Genomic DNA, 18206 nt, shown 5'->3' on the forward strand with positions numbered 1-18206 from the left:
CAGAGCACAGCTCCAAGAGGTTCTCATTGAAATAAGTTAAATTGTTTCTGCTTTATCTCTAGTGGATAATAGTACATGTTACAAACACACTCTCTTTGCCACAACATGAAATAACCGGCAATCTCTACTCAGGAAAGGTCAGAGAATAAATGTGTATAGAAACTGGATTAATTCTTAATTGGGGGGACGGAGGTCCCCAGGGTTGGAGAGGTAATTACTCACTTGCATGCAATACCAGCACTACTTTTTCCTGAGTTTTTAATTATGCAACATAGGCCTGCAAATATAAGAAACATAAAAAAAGCACTTTTTTCCTTTTTTAAAAAAATACTCACTTTTTAATGCAAATACCTTTTTTGTTTGGTTGGGTGTTTGGGGTTTTGTTTGTTGGGGGTTTTTTTTTGTTTTTTTTTAACATCTTTACTTGATAATGTGAACCTGAGTTTTCTGGATATTTTTGAACACTTTCTACTTACGTGCATTAAACTACTAGTGAAAATATTTAAACAATTAGATTGTTTAACTTAGTTGTTTAAGATTATAATAATGCATCAGTAATGTTAAAAATATGATATTTCAATGCAACTTTCACTTGATACATTAATCACTGAAAGTCCAGGGACTAGCTGCTGAATACTATATCTCCATTTAATCACAAGATAAGTATATAGAAGCACAAACTCTAATACAATCATTTTATACTGGTATGGTAATTTAACCATAACTTAGAGAGGCTAATTTGCAGATGACTAGACTGTTATGTTCATCACGACAGTGCATACAGTACATGATCTGTCAACACCAGCATTGCAATGCAAAATAAGTGTATCTCACTGTGATTCATTTGTGCCTCTCCAACTATTAGAGTTGAGCGCCATATCTCTAGAGTAAGTTAATATTTTTCCCTTTTATAACAGAATTTCAAAACCAGTATTTGCTGATGAGCTGCAGATCTGCAATTCTCTCTTTGAATTTTCGCTTTAGGTTCTCCACCATTTTTTATCTTGATGTCTCATTTCTATCACATGGTTTGAAAAGGTTTAAATTACCAGGCACTTTTGCTCCTACCTGTTCTATATCTAGTCCATCAGGAGGCAGCTTCTCCATAAGTCCCATATGCCTTCCTCAAAGTTATGTAGTTCAGAAATGACAAAACTCACCCTTTGTTTCCCTGCTAGACACTGATTTCAATCTGCAAAGAAATGCACAGTTCAGTTATTGCTCTCAATTTCCAACAGCAATTTAAACACAGTTTCCCTTCCTCAATATTTCAAGCCATGATCTCTTTACTGCTGTGCCAAGTAGTAAATAGATAATTAAATACTTGTGTAACATGCCCTGCTTTTCACTACTTCTTACTAAGGGCTTGTCTACACTTGGAAATTTACCAAAATAGCTAGTCTGGAAAACTCCTATGTGGCCACTCTTATTTTTTAATACGAGTGTCCACACAGGGGCTTATATTAAAATAACTATTCTAGAATAGCTATTTTGGTAAATTTCCAAGTGTGGACAAGCCATTAAAGTTCTCCAGCCAAATACCTGTGAACATCTGTGGGGTTGGTCTCATTCCCTGCAGAAATTTTTCCCCTGGTGAATATTTACCTGAATATTCCTTACTACATTAAGATTTTACTCGTATTTCATTTAAAAGAGATGCACTTACACTGATACTAGTATACAAATTCACAAAACCTTATTGGCACTGGTTCATATGCAAGTAGTAGCACTGCATATTTATTTCTCAAAGTGAATTTAATGACTGAAAATGAGGGTGTGACAAGCTATGACATGAATCAGGGATAATATGTATTGACACCATATGATTTTTCTCACAGTGCGTCTCAATTCTAATATGCGACATATTTCTGCTTTTCCAGTCCTAGGCCTCTCTTGACCAGAGGCTGCCAGTTGTGCCAAAAGGAATTCTGTCATCCACATGGAAGAAGGATGTCACATTTACACTTGTGACCAATTAGAGAATTTGATCTTGGATTTTCACAAAAGAAATGCCAGTACATAAAACCTACTTATTCCACATTAGACCCACTTCCTTCATTTTCAGTTTTTTCTTTTAAATTTGCCCTTAAGTTTGAAACACTCTAGAACTTTACACAGTGCTGTAGGTAATGAAGTTGGACGGCATGTGCCCGCACTTTGTATGTTTTACAGTACTGTACATATCATTTAGAGGCTGTTAGGATCATTTTGCAGTTACTCAGTCTCCACAATTTTTTGAGAACATTTTTGTTTTCAGTTATACATGACGCAGCCATTAACTGGAGATCTAGATAAATTAAAATCAAATAATAAAAACCAGGCACAAAGTAAAAGTAGATCCTTTGCATAACATTAGTTTGCAAAAATTTCATGAGGGAAATAAATATTTGAAAGTAAAATAGATATGAATTTACTTACATCTTTAGGGCACTTTGAGAAGATTGATTATGGTGGAGGTAGTAAAAAATCCACAGACACTGTTATATTTATAGCATAAATGATGGCTAAGGCCCCAATCCTGCAAACCATCATGCAGATGCTTAACTTCATGTGTGTAGTCCCATTGAGTTCAAAGGAATTACTCCATTGGAATTTATGCTTCATGCTTTAAAGATAAATATGTGCATCATGTTTCCAGGATCAGGTCCTAATAGGTTAAGGCCTTAAAGAACCTCAATTAATTTGTTATTACTGAATCTCCATCCAGCTAAACATTTTCAACTAATATTAAAATAAATTGCTTAGAAAAGTAATTTTATCTCACACGTTCTAGGTTTTCAGCTAAGGCCTATATAGTCCACACATTTCTTTTTTAAAAGGCTTTTAATTTTATACACTGAATTTAGATAGATAGATTTTTTTTAAAAAACCCCCAAAAAAACCCCAACAACTAACAGATGGAGGCTCTAAACATCAAATCTTTGCAACTGTCCATCAAAAAGCACCATATTGAGATGTATATTTTCTGTAATTGACAAGATATATGCATCTGAATATTGGGATTTCGAAATGAGAAGCCCAGTCAATCGTGCACTACAGAAGTATTGCTCAGACAAAATAGCAGTAATATTTTTAAATAATCCTAAAAATAACACAGCTGCAAGGTGTTTGTGGTCCTTTCCTCATTCCAAGACAGTTGACTTTTTAAACATAGTTTTATAGTATTTACCATTGCCTTCATGTTAAAATCTAACACTCAACAACAAATTAAATTACCTTTTTTTCCTGACATACCGTGCTGTGCCAAATATTAGAAATTTAAGACCTATAGGGTAAATTTTTTTAAAATTTTCCTCCTCCCCACTTGAATCTTTACAATAATAAAACACTTCTTGGATTTACAAGATGTTAGTGGGCAAGTATTACTTTGAACTTGTGTAGAAGGGGATATCTTGAGTATTTTTTCAGCTGTACTAACGAAAGCTTCATGTAAGGTATTTTTATATATCTTTCTTATATAAATGTTATCTGAAAGAACAGATTTTATTGAAATTTTTTGTTTGAACTTTATTAGTTCCATGTAAACATTGTATTTAATACTGTTTTAATGCGACTTTTTGTACTGCAGAAATAAGATTTTAGTTACACAATAAAATAATATTGCTGTAATTTGTCTAATTTAATGTTTTCTGCTTTTATAGCAGTAAATTGAATTTTGAGCTTCAGCAATTATATCTAATATAATTATGCTAAATAGGGCTTTTGTGCTTGTTCCTTCAAACATGTTTCACTGTTGCTCTAGCGTGTTAAGTCTGGCAGAGATGGCAGTGCACGTAGCCGCAGAGAAGGGAGTGCTGGCGGGGGTAAGTACTTGGAATTCATAACTTTGCTTAAGTGTTAGAGCTGTCAAAGTTCTAAAAGAGAAGAGTTTTTCTTAAAGTGTTGTAAACCCTTTTATATTTACACAAGTACATATTGAGTAATGCATAAATATTATTTTCAAACTTCACTCACATTTTTACCTCCTTTGGTCTTAATATCCTGAATATTATATTTTGCTCTGTAAAATCCCCACTAACATAGTAGCTTTTTTGTTTTGTTTTGGGATTTATATTGCACATAGAGGTCTCTCAGTTTTCCTAAGAATAAATTTGTGACCTATGCATAATAGTTTAAATGAACACTCTTTGAATGTTAAATTTTGGATGAACACCACTTATTTTAAAGAGTCACTGTGAAGTGTCCACAGAAAGAGAAAAAATAGCTATAAGAATAGGTTTGTAAAATGCTTCTGTGAATGGTTTTTAATTGGGAAGATTTTGGACATGACCTGCAGACACTTCCTCACAATCCTAAAACTCAGAACTGGTTCCCTGAAGGAGGAGTGAAATAATCAACAATACTGGAACAGAATTCAGACAGATTTACAGTTCAGCATAACCATCTTGATTTACATGGGATTGAATTGAATTGATTGAATTACATGGGATTGAATTGGGATTGATTGCATCCCTTGATTTACTTGGGATTGAAAAGCTGCTCTGCTTGCCTTCTCCCTGACTCTCCAGACCTTTCCCACACGAGGGGGGAAGGACTGAAGGAAACCATCACCTACCATCACCCAAAGTGCAAAGGACACAAAGAGGTGCATTTAAAATACATTTTGGGTTGGTGAAGCATCCTGATTCACTATTATAAGAACTTTAGGCCACTATGTACTTTATTTAAGACACTTCATTTCACCTCTGATATCATGTAAAAAGGAAGTATTTAATGCATGATCTGTGCCTCAGATATACTGATGTGTGAAATAGTACTAAAACAATAGAAATGATGTATTCAGTGATATTGGAGGAATTGCTTGTGTAGTAATTGTTCTTCCCACATCTCTAACTTACGACCAGCGAAATATCAGCTGTAAATCTGTACAATTTGACTGATGTGGTATAAATTTAACTAAGCTGCTGACTAACAAGTACAAAAATATTTGTAGAGTAATTAGAACCTTTGCAGCTGGATATAGCAATGCCAAAACCTTTCACTATTTCAAAATAGAACTACTTATACAAGATTTTTCTGTACTAATCATTCTTCCACATAAAAATTGCCAGCTTTTGCAACTGGTTTTGTTTTACATGTTCACTCTTTTTAGTTCAATTTGCTCTTCTAGCAATCTGCACCATTGTCAGAATGTACAATAACCCTCAGTAGCTTTTAAAGTGCAGTTGAAAGTGTGTGAGTGAACATTACATATTATGCATAAATATGTGCACATTTATTAAATATCCTTACTGTAAAATTTAGTGTATGACCTAAATAGCTAGGAAAAACAGAGACACAAGGTGGCTTAGGTAATATCTTTTATTGGACCAACTTCTTTCGGTAAAAGAGACAAGCTCTCGAACGTACATGGAGCTCTTCTGTGTAAGCTCAAAAGCTTGTGTCTGACAAACAGAAGTTGGTTCAATAAAAAATTCTACCTCACCCACCTACTCTCGCTAATATCATGAGATCAACACAGCTACAACAACATTGCTTATAGGAAAATCAGAGTTAGGATTGCCACTCTATCCTTATCCTTGTTTTGTGTATTGCAAAGGTCAGACAAAAGCATAGGATTTATTTATTTTTAATGTTTTTTTTTATTTATTTAGTAAGTTTTAACAGGTTTACAGATCTATGCCATGTAAATATCAATAACAAAGCAATAATCATAACAGTGAGCTCTTGTGTAGGGACATTATATAGGAATAGAGTTATCAGATCTCTGTTTAACAAGGTGTTATGATATTACTGAGTAAGCATATTACAACATCCATGACATGTCTTTTTGTGATTTTATAAAGGCAAGTGAAATCTCTGATCACATATTTAACAGACCAGGCATGTTGATCAAAAGTTAATTTACAAAAAAATTGGTTAAATGTGCTAGTGGGAATCTACTTTGTCTAGGCAGGAATAAATGATAACCAAATATCTAAGTATCTATTTGTCCTCAGTTTATTTTGTTGGGTATGTAATTGGTGCACTGATTTTTTCCATAACAACCTCCCATTTTTTTGAACTATTCCTCTAGAGTTAGGCTAATGATAACCTCTCACCTGAAAACGAAAAATAGTCTAACAGCTACTAGCAGATGAGAGGTTAATTCTTCATTTTCTTGTGTGTGACCCTTTCTGCTAGGAAGCCCCAGGAGGATTAGCATATTATTTTGTGCACAGTAATAAGCACCAGGACACAGTGTATTATCCATCTCTATGTTCACATAAATCCCATTAACCATTATGCACAGAGATTCAGAGAAGAAGCAGGGGAGATGAAGAGAGTAGTAGCCATAATTCCAAGTTTACTTGCTTTTGGTGATTAAATACAATTTTTAAATCAAATTAATAAAATAGCTTAACCTGCTTTTTGTACTCAAATCCTTTTAAAGGTTTTTTCTTTTTGGTTCTTTAAGCCAAAGTAAAGAAAAGCATCCCTTCAATCAATATTCTATTGTATTATAGAGGTCTATAAAATCATAACTGGTGTGGAGAAAGTAAATAAGGAAGTGTTATTTACTCTTCTCATAACACAAAACCTAGGAGTCACCAAATGAAATTAATAGGCAACAGGTTTAAAACAAACAAAAGGAAGTATTTCTTCACAAAACGCAGTCAACCTGTGGAACTTCTTGCCAGAGGAAGTTGTGAAGGCCAAGATTATAATGGAGTTAAAAAAAGAACTAGATAAGTTCATGGAGGATAGGTCCATCAATGGCTATTAGTCAGGATAAGCAGGGATTGCTGTTTGCCAGAGATTGGGAATGGCTGACAGGATGGATCACTTGATGATACCTGTTCTATTCATTCCCTCTGAAGCACCTGGTATTGGCCACTATTGGAGACAGGCTGCTGAGCTAGGTGGACCATTGGTCAGACCCAGCATGGCCGCTTTTATGCGCTTATGGTCTATTGACATTTTGGATGGACCCAAAATCAGTACAGTGTGAATGGCTCTGCTAGACTAATTACAGTGATGACAGTGATACAGATTACAGTGATACTAATGGCTTTTTAGTAGAGAACGACAAATTGCTCCTTTGGAGATTAAAGTGACTTTACCTTCACTGGAAGGTAGTCATTGACACAGAGAGCTGGTTTGGCTCTTCACTGTATGTTCCATTGTTGAATAAATAATTAAATGACGGCATAGAACAAATACAGTTTTCATGATGGGCAGTAACGTCTTATTTTAAAATTAAATGATAAATTGCTTTTATTACTATTTGTACTGTTCCCAGAGTAACATAGGCAGAACTTATTTGCTGTCTGAGAAATGTTGACAGTGGTTCTTTACTGCAAGTGCTTGCTTAGTCTTTCCAATAATTACACAAATAATCTTACTTAGAATTTATACTATTAGCGGATAAAACCTCTACAGAAAATCCTTGCTTCCATAGAGTTTCCATTGTCATCCTTTGTCTTAACATTATCTTTATATTTTTCTTTCTTTCTATATTCCTTCTGTCAACCCAATGGTTATAATAGGTTTGTGAACTTGTCCTGCTTTTGGTTTCTTTTGACTCTTTCTTTGCATGATCTCCATCTTTCCTCCAATTTCTGCAGCTGTCTTCTCTCCTGAAAATAAGTGCAGTCCTTTCTCAGAAGTGCTAAAAGGTCTGTGTAAATTATTCTCTAATCAAGTGCTATGCATTTTTAACATACATTTTAATTTAATTTTACAGCTTTTTCCTTGACTAGATAGACAGACAATCAGTGGCCATTTTGGTGAAATTTGCTGTCATCTCCATAACCCACAAGTGGGGAATGCCTATTAAAGCAAACCAGGTTTTCTGTCAAATATAGACGAGAAATCTCACCTCTGTAAAGTAAGCATAGTTGTGCTAAAATGCATTAAGAGCCAGCTCCTGCATTGAAATTCTTCTGTTCAGTGTGGGGTCTCAAGATCCTACAGTCTACATTGCAAGATTAAATTCCATGGAATTGGCCAAATTACACATATACAGAGTGTAAAAAATATAAAAGTGTTATGTGCGAAGAGAACTGTAAGATGTAAAATTTTGTGACAGAAGTTTTCACTACTTACCAATTGTATTATAAAACTCACAGTGAGCAAAATTATTAATTGCTACCCACTGATGGCCAAGTCCTGCATTCCTTACTAAGGTTAATACACACTGAGGGCAAAAGATTACCCCAATGATAGGTAGGAACAACTTTTCCTCTCAATCTATGTTGAGAACCACCAAGGATATGGAAGTTTTGCTTGAGGAGAAACTTATAGGATTAATTTATAGGTTTGACTACTCCAGTAGTTTACTAAATATGATGTTTTTAAGATTGAAAAAATCCATGAGAAGTGAATACGTACTTTGTGTTGTATTGCTTATATAGAAGATGCAAAAAAGTGTTCTACATCATTTTATGAATTTTGTGGCCATGCTTATTCCATCTTACAGTCATTATTTTTTATGTTTTGCTAGTGGATATGCACCCCATTAGCACTGAAGTCCTAAGGTCTTTACTCAGTTTTTTCCAGAAAAATAACCACCCCATCAGTGGTGCTGGAACAATTTTTATAGTGGAGGTGCTGAGAGCAATTGAACCAAACTGTAAATCCTGTATATGATGGAAACCACTTCAAGCCAGAGGTGCAGTAGCACCCCTAGGTCCCTCATTCCAGCACCTATGTAACCCAGCAGAGTTTTTTGGAAAGCTTTCCTTTTCTGAGCTTGTGTGTCACTCTAAAACATTTATTTAAATATAGCATTCATTTGAAAGTTTTGAAATAAAGATCTAATTTCAATCTGTGAGTAAAAGCTTTATTCTGAATAATTAAAAGGGAAGTGATGAAAACAAAATGGGTCTTTTTATGTCTATTAAGAAACAAAAGGCGGGGTGGAAGTCTAGAAGTCCAGAAAGGAAGAAGAATGGGTGGAGTCATTGCTAATTGGGAAGAGCATTGTTGGTTTGGGATGGAATCAACTCTCACTGGATGTTGAAAAAAAGGAGTGGGTGGAGTTGTGAACAGTTAGGGATTTCATTTGCTAGAATCTAGCTAACTTCTGGAAGGTGGACATCTCACTTATGGAAGTAAAACTTTGGAAGACAGGACAGTTGATTTTAGAATTATATCAATTATTAACAGACCTCCACTTCTGTCCAGCCACCTCATCATCAACAGCATGTTTTTAGCAAATTCAGACTGGGTTGGTCGAAATTTGGAAATCGGCTAGGTGTTGAACAACCACACAAAATTGATAAAAGTGTATTAGTATCTAAAGGCAGATACAAAAGAGTGGTAGGTCTAACTAGTTAGTAGAATGGGGACTGTTCTTATAATACTGTTTTTTATTTTGAGAATTTAAAGTTTTTCATTTTGTACAATGCGTGCTGTTTCATAAATATGCAGACAAAGTGAGTGTTGTATTTAACTTCAGAAAACCTTCTTTTTTTCAGTCCGCTAGTATGTTTTTTTCAGAAAAAAATGGTTTCTTGTGTTCGAGTAGCTGTGGTTTCCCTATATTTTTATTCAGTTACAAGTCCCATTAACTTAATGTCATGAGAATTTTGCCTGAGTAAGGATCAAGTAAAAGCTACATAAGACCTTAGGATTTAGTCCAAGAGGCCTTATAGTTAAAATTGCTCAATTTAGAGTGCTAAAGTACAGTGGATGGTTTATTTATAGGAGAGACAAGGTGTGTGAGGTAATATCTTTCCCTGGACCAATTTCTGCTGGTGAAAGAGACAAGCTTTAGAGCAACACAGAGCTCTTTTTCAGGTCTTCAGTTTATTTATAGTCTGTTTGTCAGTACTTCAGGTTTTTCTAATTATTTTCAGCTCATCTCCTGCTTTTCTGTTTATATCAAATCCTGCCACTTCTCCCTCACAATGTCTCTAAACTACATGTTACCCTTTCCCTCTTAACTGTCAGAATCCTTTCACATCACCTTGATTTTCTTTTATCTTGGCTTCAGAAACCTCCTCCTCTCTGACACTAACCATTAAATCTATCCAATTGCTACCATTAGTATTGTCTAATTGTCCCAGCCATGTCATTCCCTTCTTCATATCCCTTCCTTTTCTCTCACTTTCACCAAATGCAAATTTGTTGTGTTCAGAGTCATAAGGCCTTATTATTATTTGCATTACTGTAACACCTAAGTGCACAGATCCTACCTACTCTCTCATTTCTCCCTGAAGACCTTTTTTTTCCCTCTTCCAATTCTCCTCTTCACACCTTCTTCCATACTGCTTGCCACTCTCTTCCTAGCCCCTGGGTCTTGTCCAAAGCACTTTGTAATCAGTGAGAGGCTTTCCATTTACTTCACAGAGCTTTGGATCAGGCCCTTCACATCCCAACTGATGTCTCTTTATTCAAATCACTCAACACACACTTTGTCCATGAAGCCTTTTAATAGGAATCCACCAAAGATAGATATATATAAAGCCCTTCTCCTCACCCTAAAAATATATTTGGGTATATATCAGTGTCTGACTTAGATTATATGTTCTTTGGAGAAGAGGCAATGTATTCCTATAGGGCATGTGAAGGGTTGAGCACACTGCACTCAGCCAGTAATATTAGAGTAAAATAAATATTTGTCTTCCTTGGGGAAGAATACATTTGTAAAAATTATAACAATTTATGAACAGAACTTTTGTAATAAATATGGGAATTACAATTTGTAGCCAACTCCCAAATTCATAGCAGTTGCCTGTTCCCTTTCAGCTGGAACATTTCTAATAACAGCATTGTTGCATGTTGCAAAGAAGTATAATTATGTTTGGCTGCATGGCATAAACTGCTCTGTAAATACACCAATCCAAACAAGAGGCATTTTCTCCTGGAAGCAAAATACTGAATCACGAATTGGTCCAGCAGACAAAATTGAAAGCTTCCTTTAAACTGTGAAAAAGACTTAAGGCTGCCCTGTGAATAGACTGTTTGGAGAGTCTGGAATACTGCTGTGGCAATAGCATGTTAATCTGAGTGTGTCTGTGTACTAGGCAGCCATCAGAACAGTCACATTCCAGGGGGCCCCGTTGCAACTGGCCTGTGAATAGAATGTTTACAGCAAGATACAGGGCCAAGATGTACTGAATATAGGAACTGTGCCTGCCAGCCATGCTAATAGCACATGCCACATAGACTTTTTCGAAGAAAGGGAAAGTAAGTGTTCTGGATTTAAGCCTGATAGTGTCTGACAGGTGGATCACACCAATATAAGAATAGATTACAAGCAGGAAATGTTTGTATGCATTGTAAAAGAGGCATCGTTTGTAGAAACCACGTTTTAATCTATTTAAACCTTCAAACATTACTTTTCCTTAATTTTAATAGATGTTTTAAGATGTTAGAATTTGAAGTTAAAAAGATTTAACATAAAAAGTGCAACTGTCCCACAGAGGGAGTGAGACTGTATATTTTGACACATTAACGGCATGGCAGCCACCTCTCACGAGCACCCCCTTTTGGTGGGATGTGTATGTGGTCTTTCTGGTCTGGTGACCCGTCAGTGGTTCCTTAGGCATGTTTTCAGTGACTCAGCCCTCCGGCCGAGTCACTCACAATCCACGAGCAAAACAAGACAAACCCCTTCGGGGGTATACGGTCCAATCAGGCCTTTCTCAAAAGTCTTCAGTATTGTTCTGCAGCCCCCTCTCGGCTCAGTCCCTTAACAGTCCAACAAGGCCCATCACGGTACCCTCAGTTGGGATCTGGTTCCTGCTCTGGGAGGAAACAGCACCCGTCGGCTTCCTCCCTGGAGGCTCTTCACCTGCCCATTTAGTACTCTGACCCCAGCTCTCCAGCTAGGTCAGTCTCAGTTTGGCGCCCCTTCTAGGGGTGTAAGCAGCCCTTCCCCAGGCCTGTTTGAACTCCCTTTTTCAGGCCAGTCACTTCCCCAGTGGCTGTTGGGGGTATCTGGGCCCACCCACTTCTCTGCGTCCCAACCCAGGGACCCTCTCAGTAGCAGCCATGTGCCACGTACCTCTAACTAACTGCATTTCCCTGGGCCACTTCCCCATAGCCCTTATCTTTCGATGAGTCCCAGCAGCTAGCCAGGAGCTCCCCCAGTCCCTACTAGCACTGAGCTGTCCTTTGTGCTGCACTTTTCTTTGGCCAGCCAGGGACACCCTCTGCACTCCTCCAGCTCCAGCAAGGAGCTGCCTGTTTCTGGAATCTGTCTGTGTGCCCCTCCTTTTTACAAGGCCCTGATTGGCTGTTCCCTGCAGTCTCTGATTGGCTGCTTCCACTGCAGCCACTCTAGTGGCCATGGAGGACATCTCCACTGCTCCTTTCTTGGGATGAGTGTTGCAGGACACCGAGGCCCCAGCAGGGAGCCGCTGGGCCAAGTCCACTCCATCGCATACACACACACAGGTCATGTTTTTAGAACTCAGACAATTTAACATGATGGCCATCAGGAAATTAATAGCTTAAGATAAAAAATCAATCATACAAATTAATCCAATTTCAATTTTCTATCTTGCTTTCATGAAGTCATATGTGACAGTGTTTTATTGTGTTTTTCTCATTTTTTCCCCAGATAGTGGTGGTAGTGCTAAAGGGGAACGACTCAGTGCCAAGCTAAGGGCCTTGCCTGGAACAAATGAGCCCTATGAAAGCAGTGGTAATAAAGAAATAGGCAAGTGGACTGTAGTACCTTCTCAGCTGCCCCATCTTGCCTAGACAAATGGAATGAGAAAAATAATTGCTGAAAGTCATATTGAATTGTGCAAATTATGGAAGCATTTTCATCATGAAACATGGATGAAAAATGGTTATAGCTTCTTAGTTCCCAGGTCTACCATAAAATCCATTAACTTATGCTTGTATATTGTCAAAGGAACATATCCATTTCAAAAAATGATTTAAACAATTATATCTGCTCACTGCAGTACTCTGCCACTTCTTGTAATTTTACAATCACACAGTCTTATTTTATTAAGGTGAGCTTTTCAAAGGAGCCTAAGGGAGATAGGCACCCAAATCCTAATGAAATTCATTAATGCCTGGAATCCCTTACTGAACTCATCCATCACTCCCCTCCACCAGCCCCTTCCCAAAACATATTTCTCTAAGTCTTTTATATTAACTACATAGCTGTAATAAAACAGTGGAAATAATTTTGAAAAGGAATCTCTAGCCACCAGAATACATGCATGACCGCTATTCCTCATCTCCTCTCTGTGTTATCTCCTCCTGTTCTTGATGTAGGCCCCAAACCTGCATTCACCTTTACACCTATGCAGAATCCCATTGACTTCAGTGAGAGTCTGCATATGGTTTGAGCTAGTAAATCCCAATGCAATAAACTCTTCAGGGCAGGAAATCAATGTCATTCTGTGTCCTGTAAAGCATCGTGCACATCTATAACATGCTACATGTAATTCTTGATTTTAGTCTCATGTGATTGATACAAGCTAAGCTTTATTTTAAAGTAATTTGCTTCAACTCTTTTCTTTTGAATCCTAGATGCTTCCTATGTAGATCCACTTGGACCACAAACAGAGAGACCAAAAACTGCAGCAAGAAAAAGAGTGGATGAAGATGAGTTTGCTGATGAAGAATTAGGAGAGGATTTGCTTCCAGAATAATGTACAGTACAGGCAAACATTTGTTTTTTTCAAGTTTTAACAGAAAAATATTCAGAGATGATAATTTTGTATTAGAATTTGATAAAATGTTTGTGAAAAATTCTATTATATTGTATTTGTAGTAATGTATATATAATAATTGTGAATTTGGAATCAACAGTTTCTATTATAATAAATAAAAATAGTAAAAAAATGTGAGTTTTTTGTTGCTTTGGTCATGCATAAAACCAGTGTGCAGGCACTTTTCTAATAAACTGGTTATGAATTGTAGCATGTTTAGAAATCTTTGTTTGCAGAGATCTTATACATTGTAATAGTATCAAGCATAGATGTTTTTTCAATGATTTACATTGTTATAGCACCTTTCAATGCAAAATATCTCAAAGCTCATGCAAAGATGGGAGTTTCACAAGCCTAATTTGAATGCAGAATTTATTTCATAATCAATATGAACCGATTTACTTTAATACTGTCACACATTACATTGTCATCTTTAAGGCCCAATTCAGCAACGCGAACAAGACTTAAGCACATTCTTAAGATCAGGCTTAAATGGTTTGCTAAATCTGGGCCAAAATGCAGCTACACTCACACTACAAAATTGGCACTTCCTCACCCAAGCAGTCAGCTCTTTCGGTGTTTAAGAGGCAAAAAATCTTATTTTTGTCATTTTACTCCTGTTAGCACAGCATGTGGTCAGATAGCGTTGGATTTTATTCTAGCATATGCATCATCAACAGAATTGATAACTAGATTTCAGTTGCAGAATCTTAGTTATTGGGAATGGTGCCCAGGTGAAAAAAAGACTGATTTTCAGAACCCAGGTTGAGTGCACAGAGCTGACAGTTAGAAAAAACATCATTTTACTTGTGAACCATGGAGTTATTGAGGTACTATACAATAAAACAGCATTGTGGGACTCAATGATTTACATTCACTTTTCACAAAAGTACAATTAAGTACTAGTTATAGTTCCAATATTTTGTAAAAAAAAAAAATTTAAGTGGGAATTAAATGGTGTGGAATCAGTTTTTAAACTTCATATTTGACTGTTTAGATTTAGTATTTGAGCCTTAAACATCAGGGGTCAGTCTTTTTACAATTCCATGATTTACAACTAGGTTACATTTCCCTAGTCGTCACCCTGTGTTTGGAAAGCTCCTTCCACTTCTGGCTGAGACATTCTTGTCTAGTTTAAAATATATATCCATAGTTCCTTAAGCTGCCTCTGCAGTAGATCTTAGATGTATTATTGGTTGTAACTCTGTGTGTGAATATAACCCTGGTGGGTCTTTATTATTAAACAACTGCAACATAAGTGTCTGGTGTGTTTTTCTATGGCACAGTTGTACCCACATGCAGCCTTTCAGCCAAATGCAGCTGTCAGAATCCACAGATCATATTAGCTTTCCACTCAGAAGCATGAGTAGATCACTCTGTTAGGGTGTGACATGGGAGGCAGGTGACTGCAGAGGCTCTGGGAGCTAGCTAGCCCTTACAGTAGGAAAAAGACGACCCCAAGTGTCTGGATTTAAAGTGAACTGTGCCAAATCTGAAATGTTACCTATACATTTGCCAGAATCTGAAAAGCAATTTCTCTAAAAAACATTTGGGCAGCAAATTCTATAAGATACCTGGGAATTCAAAGCTCAAACAACTTCGAAGAGCCCTATAATTTATATGTCAAACAACCACTTCAGCAAATGAAAGAAGATCTGGAGCACAGGGGGAGGGGGAGAGTTTACACCTTGTTTGGGAAGAATAGCCACAGTGAAAATGAACATTTTTGCCAAGGATATCTTGTTTCAAAAGTTTCTGTAATCATCCCAGATAATACCCCAGCAGAACTACAGGGGATATTATTACAATTTAAATGGAAGAAAAAAAGATCAAGTGCAGAGACTTTGTACAGACCCATTAAACAGGGTGGACTAGCTGTTCCAGATATTTTATGGTGTTATCAAGCTAGCTGCCTCACAGCAGCAGTGTATTGGGACTGTTCTAACCCAGCCAAACAGTGGGTCTTTATTGAACAAGAAAATTGTGGCAGTATAAACATTGTTAGGCTATCATAGGTTAGTAACATAAATAAATCACACCCTCAAGAAATGTATACACATCCTTTGGCAAAGACTATTCTATGGGTGTGGGATAAATTACAGATAAAATAAGTTATTTTCCCTCATCAACAACCACCTTGCAAACAATACTGAATTTAAATCACAAACTGAAGAGTTTTAAAGACTGGGTGAGCTGTGGGATACAAATGCTTGGCCAGCTAGTCAGTAAACAAACTCTTGTAACTTATTTAGCGTTCAAAACTAACTTTAACTGGCCCATTCTCCCTTAGTATCAATACTTTCAAGTTAGACGTGTTTCTCAACTTAGTAGAAAAGCTGTCTTATACAGTAAGCTAACTTTAATAGATGGGATGGCATCTGGTCAATTAGGAAACAAAAACTAACATTTATATCAATCTTTGCAGACAACTTTTCTAACAAAAAGTGTGACACACTAGGAAAAAGATCTTGATAGATTAATTACCCCACAAGAATGGGGTTTGATCTGGAAAAGAAGACCAGCAACCACACTCTATACCACAAAAGAATTAAAGAAATTTTCTTTAAGATATGGTTTCAGTGGTACCTCATACCAGTCAGGTTAAAATATACATAAGAGATTGGAATGGGGAAAATGTTGGAGAAACTGTGGTAAAAGAGAAGATTTTATTCATATACAGTGGCCATAAGAATGGCCATACTGGGGCCAGACCAGTGGTCCATCTAGCACAGTATCCTGTCTTCTGACAGTGGCCAATGCCCCATGCTTCAGAGGAAATGAATAGAACAGGTATCATCAAGTGATCCATCCAGTTGGCCATTTCCAGCCTCTGGCAAACAGCAATCCCTGCCTGTCCTAGCTAATAGCCATTGATGGACCTATCCTTCATGAAATTATCTAGTTATTTTTTGAGCCCCATTATAGTCTTGGCCTTCAAAACATCCTCTGGCAAGGAGTTCTGCAGGTTGACTGTTCATTGTATGAAGAAATACTTCCTTTTGTTCATTTTAAACCTGCTGTCTATTAATTTCATTTGGTGACCCCTAGTTGTGTTATGAGAAGGAGTAAATAATAGTTCTTTTTACTTTCTCCACACCAGTCATGATTTTATAGACCTCTAGCATGACCCCCTTAGTCCTCTCTTTTCCAAGCTGAAAAGGCCAAATCTTATTAATTTATTCTCATATGGAAGCTTTTCCATACCCCTAATTATTTTAGTTGGCCTTTTTTGTACCTTTTCCAATTCCAATATATCTTTTTTGAGATGGGGTAACCAGATCTGCATGCAGTATTCAAGATGTGGGCGTACCATGGATTTATAAAGAGGCAATATGATATTTTCTGTCTTACTATCTATCCCTTTCCTAATGATTCCCAACATTCTGTTGGTTGTTTTGACTGCCGCTCCCCACTGAGCAGATGTTTTCAGAGAAATATTCACAATGACTCCAAGATCTCTTTCTTGAGTGGCAACATCTAACTTAGACCCCATCATTTTCTATGTATAGTTGGGATTATGTTTTCCAATGTGCATTAATTTGCACTTATCAACCTTGAATTTCATGTGCCATTTTGTTGCCCTGTCATTCAGTTTTGTGAGATCCCTTTGCAACTCTTCACAATCTACTTTGGACTTAACTATATTGAGTAGTTTTGTATCATTTGCAAATTTTGCCACTTCACTGTTTACACCCTTTTCCAGATCATTTATGAATATGTTGAACAGTACTGGTCCCAGAACAGACCCCTGGGAGATACCACTATTTACTTTTCTCCATTCTGAAAACTGGCCATTTATTAATCTTTCACATGCTTGTAACAACGAGGCTATTAATGGCCTCTCATTGGAAAAAGATAAATAGGCCAACTCTAGAGAAATGGTTCAAAAATACGGGAGATGAATGTAAAAATTTGGAAAAATTAATGCATAGCAAATCGTATTTCTATGATTACAGCCCCAGTCCACCTTCTCATTTTTGCGAGAAAAGGAGTTTGTGTGTTTGTAGGGATAGACTTCCTGGGTGTTGGTCCACTTAAGCAGAGGCTTACCACCAGAACAGACTATTTATATGCACAGGGATGCTCTGAGCCTCCTCTGTGTATATCTCCAGGAAACTTTCATGTAGGGTACCCTGCAATCCTTTGCAGAAGGTTTCTGGGGAAGGCAGCCATATTTCTTCCATCATGGAAGGACACTTTTCCTTGCCACTCTGCTATTAAATGAGCAGGCATCATTGAGGAACACAGCATAGCAGCATAAGGGCCAGGCCTGTACCCAGATGCTTGCAGCAAATCTTTCCTTTCCGCCTGTGTTACCCTCAGAAGACTGATATCACACATGGTCACCTAGGGAAGATGGTGCAAGTTTACAGTACCTGACCAATATAGTCACTGTGTGTTATTCCCCTGCCATGGACAGTGTCCTGGGACCCAACACAGACAATTTCTAGCCATGACGTTGTCCTGGGTTTTAGACATCAGGGAATGAGTGCCCCTATGTTTTCTCCAGTGACACTTCACCCACACCCTCCTCCAATCCCTTTGGACCACCGCCTCCCAAACCAGTCTTTGGGATGGTAAAGGGGAGCCCAATGATCCTGC

The 18206-nt window shown here is 37.2% G+C and overlaps 1 protein-coding gene across 3 annotated transcripts in view; it reads left to right on the forward strand.

Annotated features, from left to right (window-relative positions):
• IFT88 (intraflagellar transport 88) overlaps positions 1-18206 on the forward strand; it is a 68486-nt gene that overhangs the window by 49714 nt on the left and 566 nt on the right. Inside the window, exons 24-27 of one of the 3 annotated variants that reach the window (XM_067562845.1) lie at positions 3743-3803; positions 7548-7598; positions 12494-12592; positions 13423-14856. In XM_067562845.1, the coding sequence (XP_067418946.1) occupies positions 3743-3803; positions 7548-7598; positions 12494-12592; positions 13423-13544 (333 nt within the window). In that variant the 3' untranslated portion in view covers positions 13545-14856. Of the gene's footprint in view, positions 1-3742; positions 3804-7547; positions 7599-12493; positions 12593-13422; positions 14857-18206 lie in introns of those variants that run through there. The other 2 variants (XM_067562846.1, XM_067562847.1) reach the window with 2 other exon arrangements.

This window comes from Emydura macquarii, unplaced genomic scaffold (assembly GCF_026122565.2).
Source record: "Emydura macquarii macquarii isolate MOO-44397 ecotype Brisbane River unplaced genomic scaffold, CSIRO-AGI_Emac_v2 contig_2473, whole genome shotgun sequence".
NCBI lineage: Eukaryota > Metazoa > Chordata > Testudines > Chelidae > Emydura > Emydura macquarii.